At 37.2% G+C, this 17,068-nt stretch overlaps 1 protein-coding gene across 1 annotated transcript in view; it reads left to right on the top strand.

Moving 5' to 3' along the window:
* The window catches only part of LOC140147554 (uncharacterized), a 46,767-nt gene that overhangs the window by 11,192 nt on the left and 18,507 nt on the right, over positions 1-17,068 (top strand). Inside the window, exons 6-20 of the mRNA XM_072169335.1 lie at positions 1,466-1,573; positions 2,205-2,483; positions 3,303-3,338; positions 5,480-5,802; positions 6,169-6,313; positions 6,962-7,137; positions 7,760-7,918; positions 8,780-8,924; positions 10,035-10,375; positions 10,558-10,705; positions 11,219-11,632; positions 12,824-12,949; positions 13,635-13,816; positions 14,132-14,351; positions 16,620-16,782. Coding sequence (XP_072025436.1) covers positions 1,466-1,573; positions 2,205-2,483; positions 3,303-3,338; positions 5,480-5,802; positions 6,169-6,313; positions 6,962-7,137; positions 7,760-7,918; positions 8,780-8,924; positions 10,035-10,375; positions 10,558-10,705; positions 11,219-11,632; positions 12,824-12,949; positions 13,635-13,816; positions 14,132-14,351; positions 16,620-16,782 — 2,965 coding nt within the window. The remainder of the gene's footprint in view (positions 1-1,465; positions 1,574-2,204; positions 2,484-3,302; positions 3,339-5,479; positions 5,803-6,168; positions 6,314-6,961; positions 7,138-7,759; positions 7,919-8,779; positions 8,925-10,034; positions 10,376-10,557; positions 10,706-11,218; positions 11,633-12,823; positions 12,950-13,634; positions 13,817-14,131; positions 14,352-16,619; positions 16,783-17,068) is intronic.

The following is a 17,068-nucleotide window of genomic DNA, read 5'->3' as shown; positions in this document are numbered from 1 at the left end:
ATGTGCTCCTCCTCATCAAAGGATTAAAGTTCTTCTGTCGACCCGGACTGGCGACTTGCTGGAATCTGGGTTTTAAAACAACACATCTGTCAATAAAGTGGAGCAGTGCAGAAAGAAGTGATTGGTGAAAGAAACACCATTTTTTGGAGATTGTCATCTGCGCAAGGAATTAAGTGTTTGGAGAGCTGCGCAAGGAGTTAAGTGTTTGGAGAAAGCGGTACCATTTCTGTGCAAGGATTTTATACGCAAGGATATATAAATGCAAATGTACAATGGACTCCGCTGAACTGTGATTTTCGCAGGATAAACAAACGAGGAGATATACATCAGCTATCCGGAACATTGCAATAGAACTATATGATCACCAAGAAGAGGACTGCTGGTTTAGTTCTGATTAGTTAAAATTGTGATTGTATGATTATATTGTATGTGCAATTGTTGTCATCTACCAATCATATTTTACTTTCAATTAAAGACTTAGATTTTGTTGACTTAATCAAACAGTGTATTTGTGTTGTGCATTCGTGTGAATTTGGGTAAAAGCTGATATTGGCCTTGAATCATTACGGCTCATAACAGTAAGAGCTAGTATGATATGATGGACCGGCCAGTTAATCCAAATACATATCTCAATGCAGGTAAGTAAGATATGACGAATCAGCCAGTTAATCCAAACACATATCCCGATGCAGGTAAAGATATGATGGACCAGCCTGTTAATTCATACACATGTATATCACGAAGCAGGTAAGTATGATATGACTGACTTCTAATACAACTAGTACCACCATATAATAGGCTATACACATGTTACTACACCCCTTGTCAAAAATGTTGGAACACACCAGTTCTGAATGTTTATTGATGTCGGATTGATGTATCATTGGAAACGCTTGAAATGATCAACAAGCATGACAGGATGTTTATGTAATGTTGGCATATGAACTTTGACATTGACTGTGGCGGTACTGGACCAGTGCCGTAGATTTCTTTTTGATTTTGGGGACCGGATGGGTTTGGAAAAATGTTTTTAGAAGTATTGTGATCCAGTACCTTTTGGCGACAGAATAAGTTTATGGTACAAAAACATTTGCCATATTGAAGCTAAAATGGTGAAATATGGTGCAAAAGTGTAACAAATTTTGCGCGAAGAACGTAAAAATTGACACTTTTCAGGCTAAAATGCTCAAATAAAAGGTGAGGTTAATTAGGTCAGAAGCCCACATTTTGAGTTTTTGAGCATTTTGGATCTATCCGTCAAAATGACCGTGAAAAAGGTGGATAAGACAATGAAACTGTTTTTGAAAAAAGATACTGATGTACATCAAGGCCATACAATATGTAAGCTTTACCTAAACAAAAGTAAATCTTCAATATAAATATACATGTACTTCTTTGCTGTGTAATTAATAATACGTGTCGTTTCCCAATAATGATCTTAAAATTGCTAAACGTTTTTGCACAGATTTGGAGCAAAATTTTTGCCGCAATCCGAACAATGAAACCAAACCGTGGTGTTACTATGAGAACAGAAATGGCACAATTGATTGGGATTATTGTCCAATCAAACCATGTAAGTTTACATCCGTTTTGAAATATTAATTTTCTATTGGAAGGTATAAATCTCAAACTTGGGTGATTCAATACGAATGGTGCCAATATAATTGCATTGTGATTTGAAACAATTTACAACAACCAAACGGATTATTGTTTACAGTCAGAGGGAGGCTAGGAGTAGCAAAGGTCGCTGCCCTGTTGGCTCCTTTCACAGGAAACACGATATATTTCCTGAATTAGAATCATTGCATCGTCTTTTCCACAGTAAACAAGCCTTCTCGCATCGATCCGGATATCCGACCATTCTATTTACAGTTTCTGATTCTTTCAAATTTATTTGTTTGATTTTCAGCATTTATATTAATTTTTCATTGTAAATTTTAATTATCATTATTTTGCGACGGCTAAGAACTAAGAAATCTTGAAATTATTAATTTATTATTTATTATATATTATTAATTAATAATTATTTATTACAATTACAAATAATTTCGAGGGGTTAATGCCAGAAGACTATATCCGCAATAGCTGCCCTACAGACATTTGGTAATATCTGCAATCTATATTGTACACATACGAATATGGCAGCTATTTCAGATGGGGCTTCTTGCACTTATCCGTACCTCAATTCATGTGATACATTTCAGGTAAATCTGACGCTCTTTCCAAATTTACTCGAAATCTGTGGACTTACATAGCATCTCATAACAAGAAATACCACAGAGACCCTGATATAACAGCAGAGGACTGTGCCAATTACTGCCTAGCCGAAACATCATTTGTATGTCGTTCATTTGAGTTCAGAGAGGAGTACTACTATGATGACAGGAAGTGTATTCTTACTGATCAGAGTTTGTATACTTTGGATTTGTATAGAGATCCAGCACGAGGCGTTGAAATCGATCTCTTCACCAGAATTGACACAGGTTTGTTATATTACTTATTTCATTTAATTATATAGATTATATGCGCACTTGAATTCCTTGAACCTCTTACTTAGGCCACTATTACCATTAGGAAATGAATTTGGAGAAAACCTTCTGATAATAAAATACTATGCTGAGCCATCAGCCTGGGTGGCTCGCGCTCCAGTAATTTCAGATGATTGACCTCAGTAATACATCAAAGAATGTCTTCCAATTCATGAAAACAAATAGATAATCATCTTATCGGACTAAAAGCTGCTCAGCGAGTGTTTGTAATTATCATCAGGTTTCTCAATGCAATGTTTTTCGTTTGAAAGTTAGAGGTATTTCCTCAATTGATACTGTACTCTGTGCTGATGCAATGTATCTCCTAATTGAACAGACAGTAATATCAAGTCGGTATCAAGTTTTCCACGTCCTCACTTTTTAATCATTCTGATAGGATCGACATCTATGTCTAATGTATCTCTTGTCCAAGCCACATTCATTGTGTGATGCGATCAAATAAATTGAATTATAATCAATGTCTATTATTGTCTACCACCTATTATGACTTTTTTACAAACCTATGTTTCTTATAAAATTGATTCAATAAAGAACAAAATAAACTGGATGTTGCATCCTCATTTTAACGTTTAACTGTATCTCGACTTTCCTGGCATCGATGATTTGATGTTAGAGTGGAACGGTACAATGGCGATTAACGTTGTTCTCAATTTTATCTAAAAATTATAGTGGATGGCGACCTTGTCCTATTTGATTTCCCGTTTCCTTTTTGTTGTTGCACAATTTCCGCTTTTATCTTATTTATTATTTCAGCAGTCTGCGACGCTTTCCAAGCCACTAAGTTACCTGGTAAGTCATGGTGTTTGCATGGAGGATTCTACTCTTGGTAGCACACTTGGTTGCACTTCCCAGGAAAAATATTGCACATATTATTTTGAAGTTGTTAAAATGTTTGTGTTAACCCCGATTTTTCCTTTTCTGTATCTTCTTTTAATATTTCACCACAGAGTTTGGTAAAGTTATTACTATTCTATACCCAGAAAACTCAAAAATGTTCTTAAAACGTTATGAATTAATACGGTTTGATTTTATTCAAAGCGTTTTAATGAAAATTTAAATGTCGGGTTATATAAAGGCACTGAGCAACATTTTACAAATTTTAGTTTAAAATATTTCGTCAACACGTAAATACCATTATGTTGGAATGTTTCGCTTCAAGTCAATTTTTTATTATTATTAAAACGTTTTATACCCTTTATACAACCCAACAATTAAACGTTTTCTGTAAAATGTTTTGTGGTTACTGGGTAGCTTCAATTTTACTATTTCACATAGGGTTTGTCCAAGCTATTCCTCCTCGTACACTTACTATTCTTGTTGTTACTTTGAGGTAAGCTAGTGTGGTATTTAGATTGTGTAATTACCCTGTAAATTTGCCAATTAGCATTGCATTATTGCATATTGTAGTATTACGCAATCAAATGACCCTGAATTCTAATCATGAACCATTACACAGAATGTCGATAAATACCCGAGGCTATTAAAATATTGTGAGCATGTTAATGGCAACAGGTGAAACATCAGATATAAATTATTATTATTATTATTATTATTATTATTATTATTATTATTATTATTATTATTATTATTATTATTGTATTATTATTATTATTTAGATAGGGGATTGTGTCGGATTTTTTATACTTCGCACGTTAATTACAAAAAATGGAAATTGTTTTGATATGAATTACACTAGCGTCTACCACCATGAAAATAATAATATAGATCCCCTGACATTTTTCAACACTAAATAACAGGTTGTTGTTATGTAATTCTCAGGCCTGCTAATTCTCGCGATTCATAACACGATGCGCCGCCAGCGGTTGTTCTTGTCAATCCAATTTTTGACCTCCAACCGTTTTAGCCACCATTGGTTCACGCGAGTGTGATAATAATAATGTTTAAATCAGCTCCATTAAGGATTTTGTGTAATCAATTGATATGAAATGGATCTACTATTATTGTAAATTGCTATTTTAATGTGCTTTCACGTTTAAGGTGGTACTACACACCTTGATAATTTCTCAAAAAATAACTACACACTGGTAACAAAAGTTATGTATATTATAGGGCAAGGAATCCAATTACTTCACTGAAATTTCAGTGATTCAAGACAAGTGGTTCATTATATATGTTAAGAAATGAGGTACATTCTAGCGGTACCTCCTTTCTTATCATAAATAACGTACCGCTTGTCTTGAGTCATTCCAGTGTAGTAACTGGATTCCTTGCCCTATGATATACATAACTTTTGTTACCAGTTTTATACTATTTTTTGAGAAAAATGCCAAAATAGTCACAAATTTATCAAGGGGTGTAGTACCACCTTCACATCATTATATTGCCATTTGAACAGACAATTGACGACGTTGACGTAATAATGTTTCTGTTGTATTCGAATTACGTGGGCTTTGGATGCACTGCGTATTTTGGCTTCTCCCCAGCAGCCGCTGAGGGCGTATCGTATTGTGAATCGACCCCTGGAATCGACCGCATTATCCAAATATTACATTTCACTCTTTTGGAGTGAAATCCACTCTTTTGGAGTGAAAATGTCACTCTATTGGTCTGATTGTCACTCTTTTTGGAGTGCATAGATACTTTCGGACCACTCTATTACATTTTGAGAGGTAGTTGAACAGAGACGGTTGGCAAGATTTCCCCCAAAAAATATACCACCGTGTTTTAGTAGCAAAACTATCAAAGCTTGGAAGCGACAGCTGGTCATTGCCTGATAATGCTGAGTTTTGACATTGTCATTTAAAACTCATCGTTGTATATATATCTTGGGTTTAATTCTTTCTTACTTCTATCAATTTTGTTGTGCAAAAATGTATTTTTATTTGTGCATGTGTGTGGATTCAAATCTTTGAATGAGTGTTATAATTATGTCTGAATGGTATTAACAAGGAATGACTATTTGGTGCTAGATGACTGCCCCCTTACACTGGGTATGGAAGATAACCGTATACCACCAAGTGACGTGACAGCTTCGAGCGAAGCAGACGACACCCACACTGCTCATCATGGACGACTTAATTCTGACTCTTATTGGAAACCCGCCAACAACGACACCGGAGAATGGATGCAAGTCTGTTTTCCTCAGAGGATGTTGATCACGGGAGTGATAACTCAAGGTGGCGGCACAGATGATGATGTGGGATGGATTGAATACTTTAAAATACATTATCGAACAAACCAAGCCAACTGGTGGGTGTATAAAGATTATGCGCCCGCGGATCCGCAGGAAGTGGTAAGTTGGGTTGCAGATATATCAAAAAGTAAAGTATTTGTAAATTATATCAGGCTACCAAGACACCCGGTAAGTGTACAAAGATAATTTATCAAAATATATCATGAGTTCTAAATTATCAGACAACCAATACAACCGGTGAGTGTACAAATATGACAAAGATTGTGCGCAAGCGGAACCCAGGAAGTGGTAGGCCTAATTTGGTGTTAATCGATAAATTGTGGCTATCAAAACGTTTTTGAAATTTGTGAACTGCTACCACAAAGTGAGCATAAAGTCACAAGTTGCTAGTTTCGTGACCTCCTGGCTGCTGAGTTGATGTTCCATATTTGATACAATTTGATTTTAACACCATTTTTCTTGTAGGTATTTCGTGCAAATGGAGAGACTACGTGCGCAAAACCCATTATATTTACGTCACCAATCCGTGCAGAATGCATTCGAATTATACCAATCACGTGGTTTAATCATATTCATCTGCGATTTGAACTTATTGGTTGCCATGATAACGGTAAGTTTATTTTGTGCGTATAAGTAAAAACCCTGGTGATATAAAAACATTAACTGTTATCTCCTTCAAGTGATGGACGGATCATTCGAATAGAGAATGGTTTCCACTTTCCCTTGAAAAAAAAAAAAAAGAGGTAAACACTACAACCATTGCTTTGTAAGGCTTCTTTCTTTTGCGCCTTAAACGGATTTTGTTTGAGCTTGGTCCCATTCGGACAAATCCACACGTAGTGACCGTACAAACAAACTTGCTTGAAGCGACGCTCTCCGTTATTCGATACACCATGTCCGACGCGGTCAATTCTAACCTAACCCAACTTTATAACCTGTACTGCATGCCCTAACCCTAACCCTGTTGAAAGTCATAAGCAGGAGCGTAGCAAGCAGGTGGACAGGATGCAGTCCAGGGGCCGGAGGATTCAGAGTTAAGACCATCCTTAAAAAGGGCCCTACAGGCCCGCACTGCTCCTTGTCCATGGGCCACGAGCCTCTTGGTACACCTCTGGTCATAAGTTATCCAGTCTTTGTTTGGATTGTGTATCGAAAAAGCCGATTGTCGAACAAAATGAAGAAATGCAGCTACATGCATTGTGTTATTGCTATTGTATATTTCTTCTATTAATTTCTTTGCATTTCACCCATCCTTTAGATTGTGATCATGCTGCTGGCGTTTCCCTACACAATGTATGGGATGAGCATTTTCATGTCACTGCATCTAGTGCAATAGACGATGTCAATAGTCCGCAGTCAGCTCGGCTTAGTTCTTTTGGAAGAGCTGGTACTGGATGGATTCCCAAATTTTTTGATCAACATCAATGGATACAGGTTTGTTATAGCCGCTACTATGCAACTGTTGGTTTTCAACAACATGCATGTTTTATTTTTAAATATATTAATCAAAGGGATTTTATTGACTCAAATTTTGTTATTTATTTTGTATGTTAGATGTGTTCCGCAAAGTAGTAGCAGCAATTATGTTACACCAAATACTCCTTTTTACAATAAGTGCGTTTTCGTAACTAAAGATTTGATTTTTGGTTTGAACTCTATATTAGTCCCAGTATTAGTCTGTTAGTCAAGTCCGTTTTTCAGCTATGACGAATGTAGAGACACAGAGCTTGGACCATAAATAAATCGGTTTTGGTGGGCATTTCTTACTCCGTGGTTGATCCTGGTGATCGCATAATATTTTAATTTGTGTGGTTGATGAATAACAAAGGCGAGTGGGATGGCAGGTGGCATATCTTTCCACTTTTAGCCATTTAACTAAAAAGGATACTATTGGTTAAGACCAATACTTTGTGTTTCTGAGTTTCAATTTGGATATTTATCCTTGCTAGTAAAGCCAAGGATCTCAAACCAGCTCTGGTACCCAATCTTTCAGAAACAGCCAGAAATATTACTTTGTTTTACACGGTTGTTTTTCTTCATTCATTTTGCCATAAAGGTTGACTTGGAAGTACAGTATTCAATTCACACGGTGGCAACACAGGGTTGCAGTAACGTTGATTATTGGGTAACATCTTTCACTCTGTCCTATGCTAACGATGCACTTGATGAAGAAGATGTCACTACACCATACCAGAATCAGGAAGGCCTTATAAAGGTAATGAGTACATTGCATAATAAGTGTTTTGTTCTGAAGCGTAACCTACCTCGCATCGGAACGAGGACTCATTCAGTTAAAGCCATATTATAACATTTTCATACAAAATAGATTAGCATTTCGTTGCCATAAAATGTTAGTTGTTACTGTTAGATATATCCCCTTTTATTTTTGAGCCGAACAACTACGGCAAAGCAAAGAAAATTGGAATTTACTACCAGCGCATATGTCGACAATACGTACCACTCCTTCGGTCATGTTATGGTACGACCCTTTGTTGTGTAGATCACCGTCCCGCACGCCGTGTACGTACTGTGTGTTATGAACATCGTGTATGCGTTCGACTAATAATTCCATTGTAATAATAAAACGCCGGTTCCATCCAAAACTACAGCACCTAGAGTCTTGATTTTTGCAGGGTATATTGGTTTAATAAAGTACAATATAATCGTGTAAAAAATGAATTTTAAAAAATCAGTGAGGGCGTCCTCCTCAGCAAATGTTATAATATGGCTTTAAGTAGAATACACGAGAAACTGCTGATTCGTAGAAACGAATCCACGAGGCGCTAACGGAGGGGATTCATATCTAGGAATCAATACTTTCTCGTGTATATTATCTGACTTAAACCATTGTATTATACTACCAACTACTTTCTAAAATTATGGATATGTACACTTGAATTAAAATGTTTGTTCTGAGGTCTCAATGATATACGGTAGACTAGAGCTGCCAGACGCAACACACCTTTTACTTGTAACTAGAAGGTTACATTTCTACGATAAGCCGTGTAAGTCTATTTTAATGTTGTACAGTTAAGTAACAATATTTCAATATTTCTTCCCCATTTATTGACTACAGGTCTTTGATGCCAATAAAAACCGCGAGTCTGTGATACGAAATTCATTTCACTCTGCGATTAAAGTTCGTTTGTTGAGATTGCAACCTGTTACATGGCATAATGGAATATGTATGCGTTTTGAATTCATAGGATGCGTTTTCAAATGTAAGTGTTGGTTACCTCATAGTTTTCGCCGAAATCACTGATTTCCTTGGTATTCGCGTAACAAACTCCTCAACACAAGTTTGGAAAGTTTTTCAAGCATCTATATTTCAAATTATTTCTGACATGTTCATATCGTCATGATCGTGTTGCATATCAATGGACATCTAATCTATTCATCTTTCTTTACAATGACACCACATTTGAAAAATCACCTTTTTCACGGCTGAGTACACGTCATGTGGGGTCTCAAACAGAATGTGCCAAATTGACCACTATCCTGTGCTTGAACAACACTGGTCACTGACCTCAATAGCGGGTGGAAAACCATACTCAGCCACAACAGTCAGGTACCTCCTCATGCTGCTCACCAGCCTGGACATACGTTGCTGTGGGATGGCATTTCATTCTTCAACCATGATTCGTCGCAGGTCATGTAATGTGGTTCCATTGGCTACTCTGGCATTAACAACAAGCTGGTCCCACGAGTGTTCAATCTGGTTGAGGTATATGCTGATGACAGGCCATTCCGTTATATTCTGTAGGCAGTCGTTGATTACCCTGGCTCTGTGGGAGCGAGCGTTGTCATCTTGGAGGATTGCAGTAGGTCCCAGATTGCGAAGATTATGGGATTGCAGCTTGCTGCACAGAATAATGGTCAATTTGACACATTCTGTTTGAGACCCCACCACATTCACAAGACGTGTACTCAGCCGTGAAAAGGGTGATTATTTAAAAAGTGGTGTCATTGTAAAGGGGAATACATTGGCCATGTTAGCTGTTTATTGGTATGCAACACGATATGAACATGTTACAAACAATCTGAGGTATAGATGCTTAAAAACCTTTCCTAACCTTTGTTGAGGAGTTTAGTATGTATGCCAATTGACCTTGAGGGTTGGACCCCTATTATACGTGACGCCAAAGCGTACATCGTTGGCGAACAGTGAGCATCGATGCGGTCCATCGTCGTAAAGGCTTATGGGATTTACCAAAAGAGTCAATCACTTTAATACAGGATCTGGATCAAGAAAGAGCAAGAGAAGAGGCAAGAGGACCGTTTTTGTAATGCTATAACTGTGGGTTGATGTAAGTCTATATCTTTCTTTTCAGCGTGTGCACGTCGTCTCGGAATGGAATCGGGAGAAATTACCGACGAACAAATGTCAGCATCGAGTAACTTCAACACTATGCCTCCTCAAAACGGCCGTCTTCATTTCGAAAGTGACGTCAGCAATCGAAAATCTTGTTGGGGCCCGCGACAAGAGCTCGGTCAAGAAGAATGGCTTCAGATAGATTTGAAAAATCTGCATACTATTACAGGCATCATTACGCAGGGAGATGGTGATAATTGGCGATATCATTGGGTTACAACATATAGGATACATTATGCTAGTATGAAGGATGGCAGTAATGAATGGCTATCATATAGGGAATTAGATGGCACTATAAAGGTATAGTAACCAAACTGTAAACCTTAGTTTATATATTCTAATGTGATAAACGATTTATGGCTTACAGATTGGAATAAGGCATTGGCAAACTTAGACCGAACGTGCCTAATCAAATGTTTAAGTCTATGTTTATGTCGAAGTAAGTTTGTTGATTATTTTCTGGTTTTTGTTTTTAATATTAGGTGTTTGAGGGAAATACCGACTTAACAACAGAAGTTCGCCAATACTTAGATCGTCCAATCATCACTAGCAAAATACGAATAAGTCCTCGTAGTTGGCACAACGTAACCGCTTGTTTAAGGGTAGAACTTGTAGGCTGTCCACTAAAAGGTAATATCAACAGTTCTATCGCACATCACACATACACCCCTACGTACATCCCACCTCCACACCCACCCCCTACACCAACGTACAATACACCAGCGTCCATGCACAGTTGCTCAATTTGCCAAAATCAAGGGTATATATTTTATATAAAGATACCAACACATATAGACTGACCATTTGTTAGATGTTTAGTGTAAGGCAACGCCGTCAAATGGAACGTGTACTTTAATGATCACACAAATTACCATATCACACCATCTCTTTCTTTTTCTCTCTCTTTTTCTAGACACACAAGACTCATCCTCTCCCCACAAACCTCACCCACCCACACCACACCACACCACACACCCACCCTACCCCCTACACACCATATAGGCCTAAGTTTATTATTGAAAGCTCAGCTTACTGATAAGGACTTCTTCTTGTTTTATTTTTGGTTGATTAATAATTATTAGTTTTTGTTAGGTATAACATAATAAAATTGCAATTGAAGTCGGTAACTCTTGTACTTTGAAGGTACTGGGATCGTGTGCGGTCTTGGCCATAGTGTTCAACACGAAGGATATTGCTATGGAACTGTGGATAGCAACACAGAAACTGCGTGTCATACAATCTTTGGAGAGGGAAGTAAATTGGCCATTATCAATTCAGCAACAACTCAAGATTATATCAAGGAAAGCATGAGTACATTAAAGCTGGAATACAGACATCAATATATCATTGGATTGGTGTACAATGCTTCTGTTGGGAATAGTGAATTTATGTGGCATGATGGTACACCTTTGACCTACAGTAATTTCCGGTGGCCACCGGAAGTGATCGATTTATCTGCAGATTATTGTGTGTCGATGGACTATGAAGATTCAATGCTTTGGCGGGAATATCAATGTGATGAGGTTAAAGTACAGCGAGCCAGTACGTGCCAAATTGGTAAGTAAAACTTTTCTTGGTAAGTAAAATACCTTTCTTTTCAACAGAATTGCAACAAATACTATTATAGGGTCCACAACTACTTTTTAAAATAAATCGAAAAATATTTGACGAAATGCAAACCAGTAAAAAGATATGGGTAGCCTTATTTGTTTTACACATGTGGACCAAATTTCAGCGTCACACGTCATTGCGTTCAGTCACAATGGCTCATTATGTAAAAAAGAGGCAGTTTTAAACAGCGTTAAAAGTTGCATCTGCATCTGTACAATATTTTTTTCCAATTTAGAGGTGGGGCCAAGCTGAAAGCTCACTTGAGTTTAATGGCCTCTCCTCCATATTCCATAACCTTTTACCCGATTTATTTGGTTATACATACTTATACAAGTTTTATTTCCATTACAAACACATGGACAGGCCTAACATACTGTATTGTTTGACAATTGACTCTTATGGACTCAGGTGCAACTTTTAAAACTCCCTCTTTTTTACATAATGAACCATTGTGACCAAACGCAACGATGTGTGACACTACAAATTGGCCCAGATTTGCAAAACAAATAAGGTTACTCATAACCTTTTACAATTTTACATTTCGTTAAATAATTTTCGATTTATTTTAAAAAGCATTAGGGGGAACTTATAAGTTGTGCACCCTATAGTTCAATCATTGCGTACCAGGCCTGACAGCCCATATATATAACAAAATCTGAATATAAGTAATGATGGAATTGAGGTAGACGAGGTATTGTTGGTCGAAGCAACCTAAAAATCGATTTTCATTATCTAGATCAATATATTATTGAACATTAACACCTTGAAAAGTGCATTCTACAAATCATATACTTTGCAAACTTGCTTAATTTATTGTTGTTAATGAGTTATGTACGTTTTACAAAAGTGTTGTTGTTTCAGCCCTCTTTACAACGTAACTCAAGAACCGCAGCACCTATAAAAGTATATCTGTGATATTTTAATTCTTCTACACGCTCGCTATGAATTGAGCAATGCAGTTTTTGCCAAAGCTCACTACCATTCGTAAGATGCTGTGAACTACCAAATCACAACAGTTTAGAATAATTAATAACCTTAACGAGCTAAAAAAGACAAAATAATATAAAAGCAAGACAAATCAAACGTTTGAATTATTTATAGGACCCTTACGATGAATTCATTATTTCTTTGCTTCAGATTTGGATGAGTGCCTCACTGATCACCATCAGTGCTCACATACATGTCACAATACTCCTGGCAGCTATTATTGTGAGTGCCCACCGGGATACAGATTAGATCAAAACCAGCCTGGCCATTGTGTTGGTAAGATACATCTTTCATATTGGTCACTATAATTGTGAGGGTCCTCTCGAGTGAACATCATCTAGCAAGGGTACTATCAGAGAAGATGTAAGAAAGCTTCTCTGGTACTATGAACACTTCTGATTCGGTACAGAGATGCTCTTGACTACGTAATTCTGATATCTCTCCTCATGCAGTATAGCAGTGACAGGCAGATTGTTTTTAGATAATAGCATCGGGTCGTTAAAAATTAGTTCATACATGCAGGTGGCAAGTCTGATTAAAATATAGGATACATGTAAATCACTTCAATTCATAACGTTACGGCTTGGCAAAATGCTAAATATCGATGAATCTGTTTCTTAGCTTTACGTTATACATGAATTAGCGAACAGGGTATTAACCGCACGGTACGACACCGTTAACTAATCCGGTATGCCGCCTTCGATCACCCACTTATCATGCTGCATCACCGTTAAATGATTGATATGACGCCCTCTGTCTCTAAAGCGTTGACCCCATTTCGCCGGTTCCAGAGAATACATGTTAAAATACATGAATTTAACAAAAACGAATCGATATTCAGCAGTATGACAAATTCAAAACAATCTGATGTATAATATCCCCATCAGAACAATTCACCAGTCAAGTTTAATTTGTTTTATTAATTTTTACATACATGTGTTGCATTTCCTTCTTTGTACAGATTTTTGTGACAATTCCGAGCAGACCATTGGATCACCGTCCACCTGGTTTCGTAAAGATGCAGCGTGTGTCTATATTACTACAGATGAATTCAATCAAACACAGTCTCATATACATTGCAGTGAAGAACCTAATATGATGACACCTCGAAATTATACCGACCTGTTGGTCATGCTACTTCAGGTTTGATTTCAATTTGAGAGTACCTATTGTTTGTCTATTTCATTGGCGCATCTTAATCAATTTTTTTTTATCCTGAAACAAGGTCACGCTACTGCGCATATTTTGAGCATTTTTGTTGGCGCGTGGCTTTGATGACGTACAGTTCGAAATACTTCAAAGCTTATAAAGTTACAAAAGCGGCCGTTCTTGTAGAAGCGTTCATCACTACCCTACTGACCTGTTTTGGGTTTTTCTTTTGCATTTTTATAACCCGTGTATTACTTGAGTTCTGTATTTTGTTGATCTTTAATAATTATTGTTTTTTCCTACATGTAGAGCGACTCGATTGCAAGCAACGTAACACTCTGGATTCCAGGATGGAGTATTGATTTTATGAAGGATGTACGCAGTGGTCAGATAATGTCACCAGGACGATCTAGGTTACGTGATGATCCTAACGAAGACAATGAATGCACTGCACTTAATTATTACAATGGAACCTTCACATTGCAGCCCATAGATTGTGCCACATACCTTCCATTCATGTGTGTCAGGGGTAAGATTACAACTCTTTACAAATTTTGTTAGTAGACAGACGCTGTCTATTCTACTATAACAGTTATTGTACATTTCTCTATTGTTTGCATGCTGCTTTATTTTTGATCCTTTTTGTCCTTGTCTTGTTCTTTACATCATGTTGGCATACCTGATAAGGTGTAATTTGTACTTTATATGTAACGTATTCTCACAAACAATTTTAGACCATCTCACCTCATCGCACCTCACCTAGGCTGTTTCATCCTCTGTAGTATGAAGCCCTCTTCAAGAATCTTCCATTTCTGTCAGTCTTGCGCACCCCTTGTCTAAATGCTGCCTCTATCTCGCCATCTTTCCCGTTTTTGGTTGCTACTTGGTGACTCATTTTGTCCATCTATTGTCGTTTTTTCTTGCCAGCTTGCCACATGTCCTGCCCTTCCCCATTTCGCTTTACCAATCCTTTGCATCCTGTTTTACTTCTTTTGTCACTGTTCTGACTCTATCTCGTAAAGATATGTTTAGCATGCGGCTTTCCATGGCTCGCTGTGTCGTGATGAGTTTTTGTTTCAGATCTTTAGTTGTCGACCAGGTTTCAGCAGTAATGTCATGGTAGGTAACACACATTGATTGTACATACTCCTCCTTAATGTCATTAGTGGTAGATTTATATCGCAAATGATGTCTTTGTACCTACCAACACAACATCAGCCGGCCTCTGATTCGCAGTAAGACTTCCTCTCTTGTGTTATATTCCATCTTACTGTCTTGCCCAGACACTAGTCTTGTAACTATCTACTTTCTCTATCAGTTCATAGTCAATTTCAACGGACTCTCTAGTGTCAAAGTTAGGTCATGTATTTCGTTTGCTTTATATTTTCAGTCCAAGTTTCTTGCTCTCAGTATTCAAACTATTAAGCTGAACTTCCAAGTCTTTAACTGATTGTGATGTAAGGGCAATGTCATCTGCAAACCTCAGGTCGGTTAACCATTCTCAGTCGATGTCAATACCTCTTTCTAGTCGTTTGAAAATATGTTCCATGGCAGAGATTGAAAAGATTTTTGGAGAGATTGTGTCCCCTTGCCGTTCTCCCTTACTTAGGTAGATTGTAGCGGTTGCGTTGCAAATAAGTCACTATGTTCCACCGTATCAAAGGCTTATTCGTAATCTATGTCACGTATGTAGTCTTTACAAAGCTCAGCCGATACTTTTTTAATCAGTTGGTTCACAGCAAGCATGCAGATGATCAGTTGTTCTGGGATGATTCGTGTGATAATTTTATATGTATGTGATAGCAGACTAATTGGCCGGTAGTTTCTGATATCCTTTTTATCTCCTTTCTTATGACATGACTGTATGAAGAAGTGTAAGCTTAGGTTCCTCCCAGACTGCTGGTATCTTCTCTTCTGTCAATATTTATTTGTAAAGTCTCGTTAATTGAGTGTTAATTTCTGTACCTCCTCTTTTATACACGTCACTGGATATACCATCAGTGCCAGGTGCTTTGTTGTCTTTCATTTGTTTTACTGCTGTCTCTACTTCTTTAACAGTTACATTTGGTATTGGTATGTTTGTTTGATCTGGAGACAAGAAATGTGGTTTGCTTTGGTTTAGAATGAGACCTATATAGGTCTTTGGTAGAACTCTGCAAAGATGTTGAGTATTTCTTCTCTACTAGATGTAGGAATACCATTTTGGTTTTTCATCTGGCTGATTCTAGCTTTCTTACTGTTCCTTTTGGAGATCTGTGTTGGTCTTTTGCCACTTTCTAAGATGGGCTCAAATTGTTCTCTTGTTTTCTTCTATTTCTCTGACGCCTCTTCTTTCGTACTGCCTTCACAGTTTCCTTGTTCTACTTTCTGAGTAGTAGTTTTGTCTATGATTTCTCTGAGTATCTTTCGTTTCATATCTAGCTCCTCAATCTCAATATCTTCCTTGGTTTTTTGTTTCCTTGTTCTGTACTTTCTTGTGGTGCTATTTCTTCAGCAGCCTCTGTTACTATGCTAGATATAAGTACAGATCTCGAGTCTATATCCATATCTTCCATATGCTATGAATCGATTCTTGAGCGCGAGTGAGTTGAAATTCTTCCCTCCTTTCTTTCAGCCGCATTATATTAATTTTGTTCTTTTTTGAATTCGTGATTAATTGGACCAAGTATCTTTGTTCAAATATTAGTTTCCGGCTGTATGTGAGAAAAAAGAGCACTGTTAAAATGTACACAACAATATTTTGCTGTCTTCACTAATGCTGGAAAGACTCAATGCTGGTATTTTGTTGTTTCTGCAGCATCAGCTAATATAAATTGTCCGACACTTTGGGAAGCAAATCAGACCATCGTGAGCATCACAGAAACTCATGGATATTTACAAAGTCTCAGCTATGCGCCATGGTATCATTCAGGGTCAACGTGTGAAATCATTATTCAAGTGCAGTATCCTCTCTTTATAAGGTATGGAAATTCAAGATGAGCAATTGCATTTACAAAATAAGGTGAACGGATCATCATCCAGAAGCAGAATGTTACCAATCTGTGATAATCAATATCACGGCAATGAACAGTTTAAATATTTGCTACGAATCGGAATTAAAGGCATAATGGTATCAATGTTCTCATACGTAAAATTATGTACCTCATCATTTAGATATCATCATCATCATCATCATCATCATCATCATCATCATCATCATCATCATCATCATCATCATCATCATCATCATTATAATCATCTTATAAA

This window comes from Amphiura filiformis, chromosome 3, assembly GCF_039555335.1.
Source record: "Amphiura filiformis chromosome 3, Afil_fr2py, whole genome shotgun sequence".
NCBI lineage: Eukaryota > Metazoa > Echinodermata > Ophiuroidea > Amphilepidida > Amphiuridae > Amphiura > Amphiura filiformis.
The sequence above is the reverse complement of the archived record's forward strand: the minus strand, read 5'-3'. Positions and strand labels throughout refer to the sequence as shown.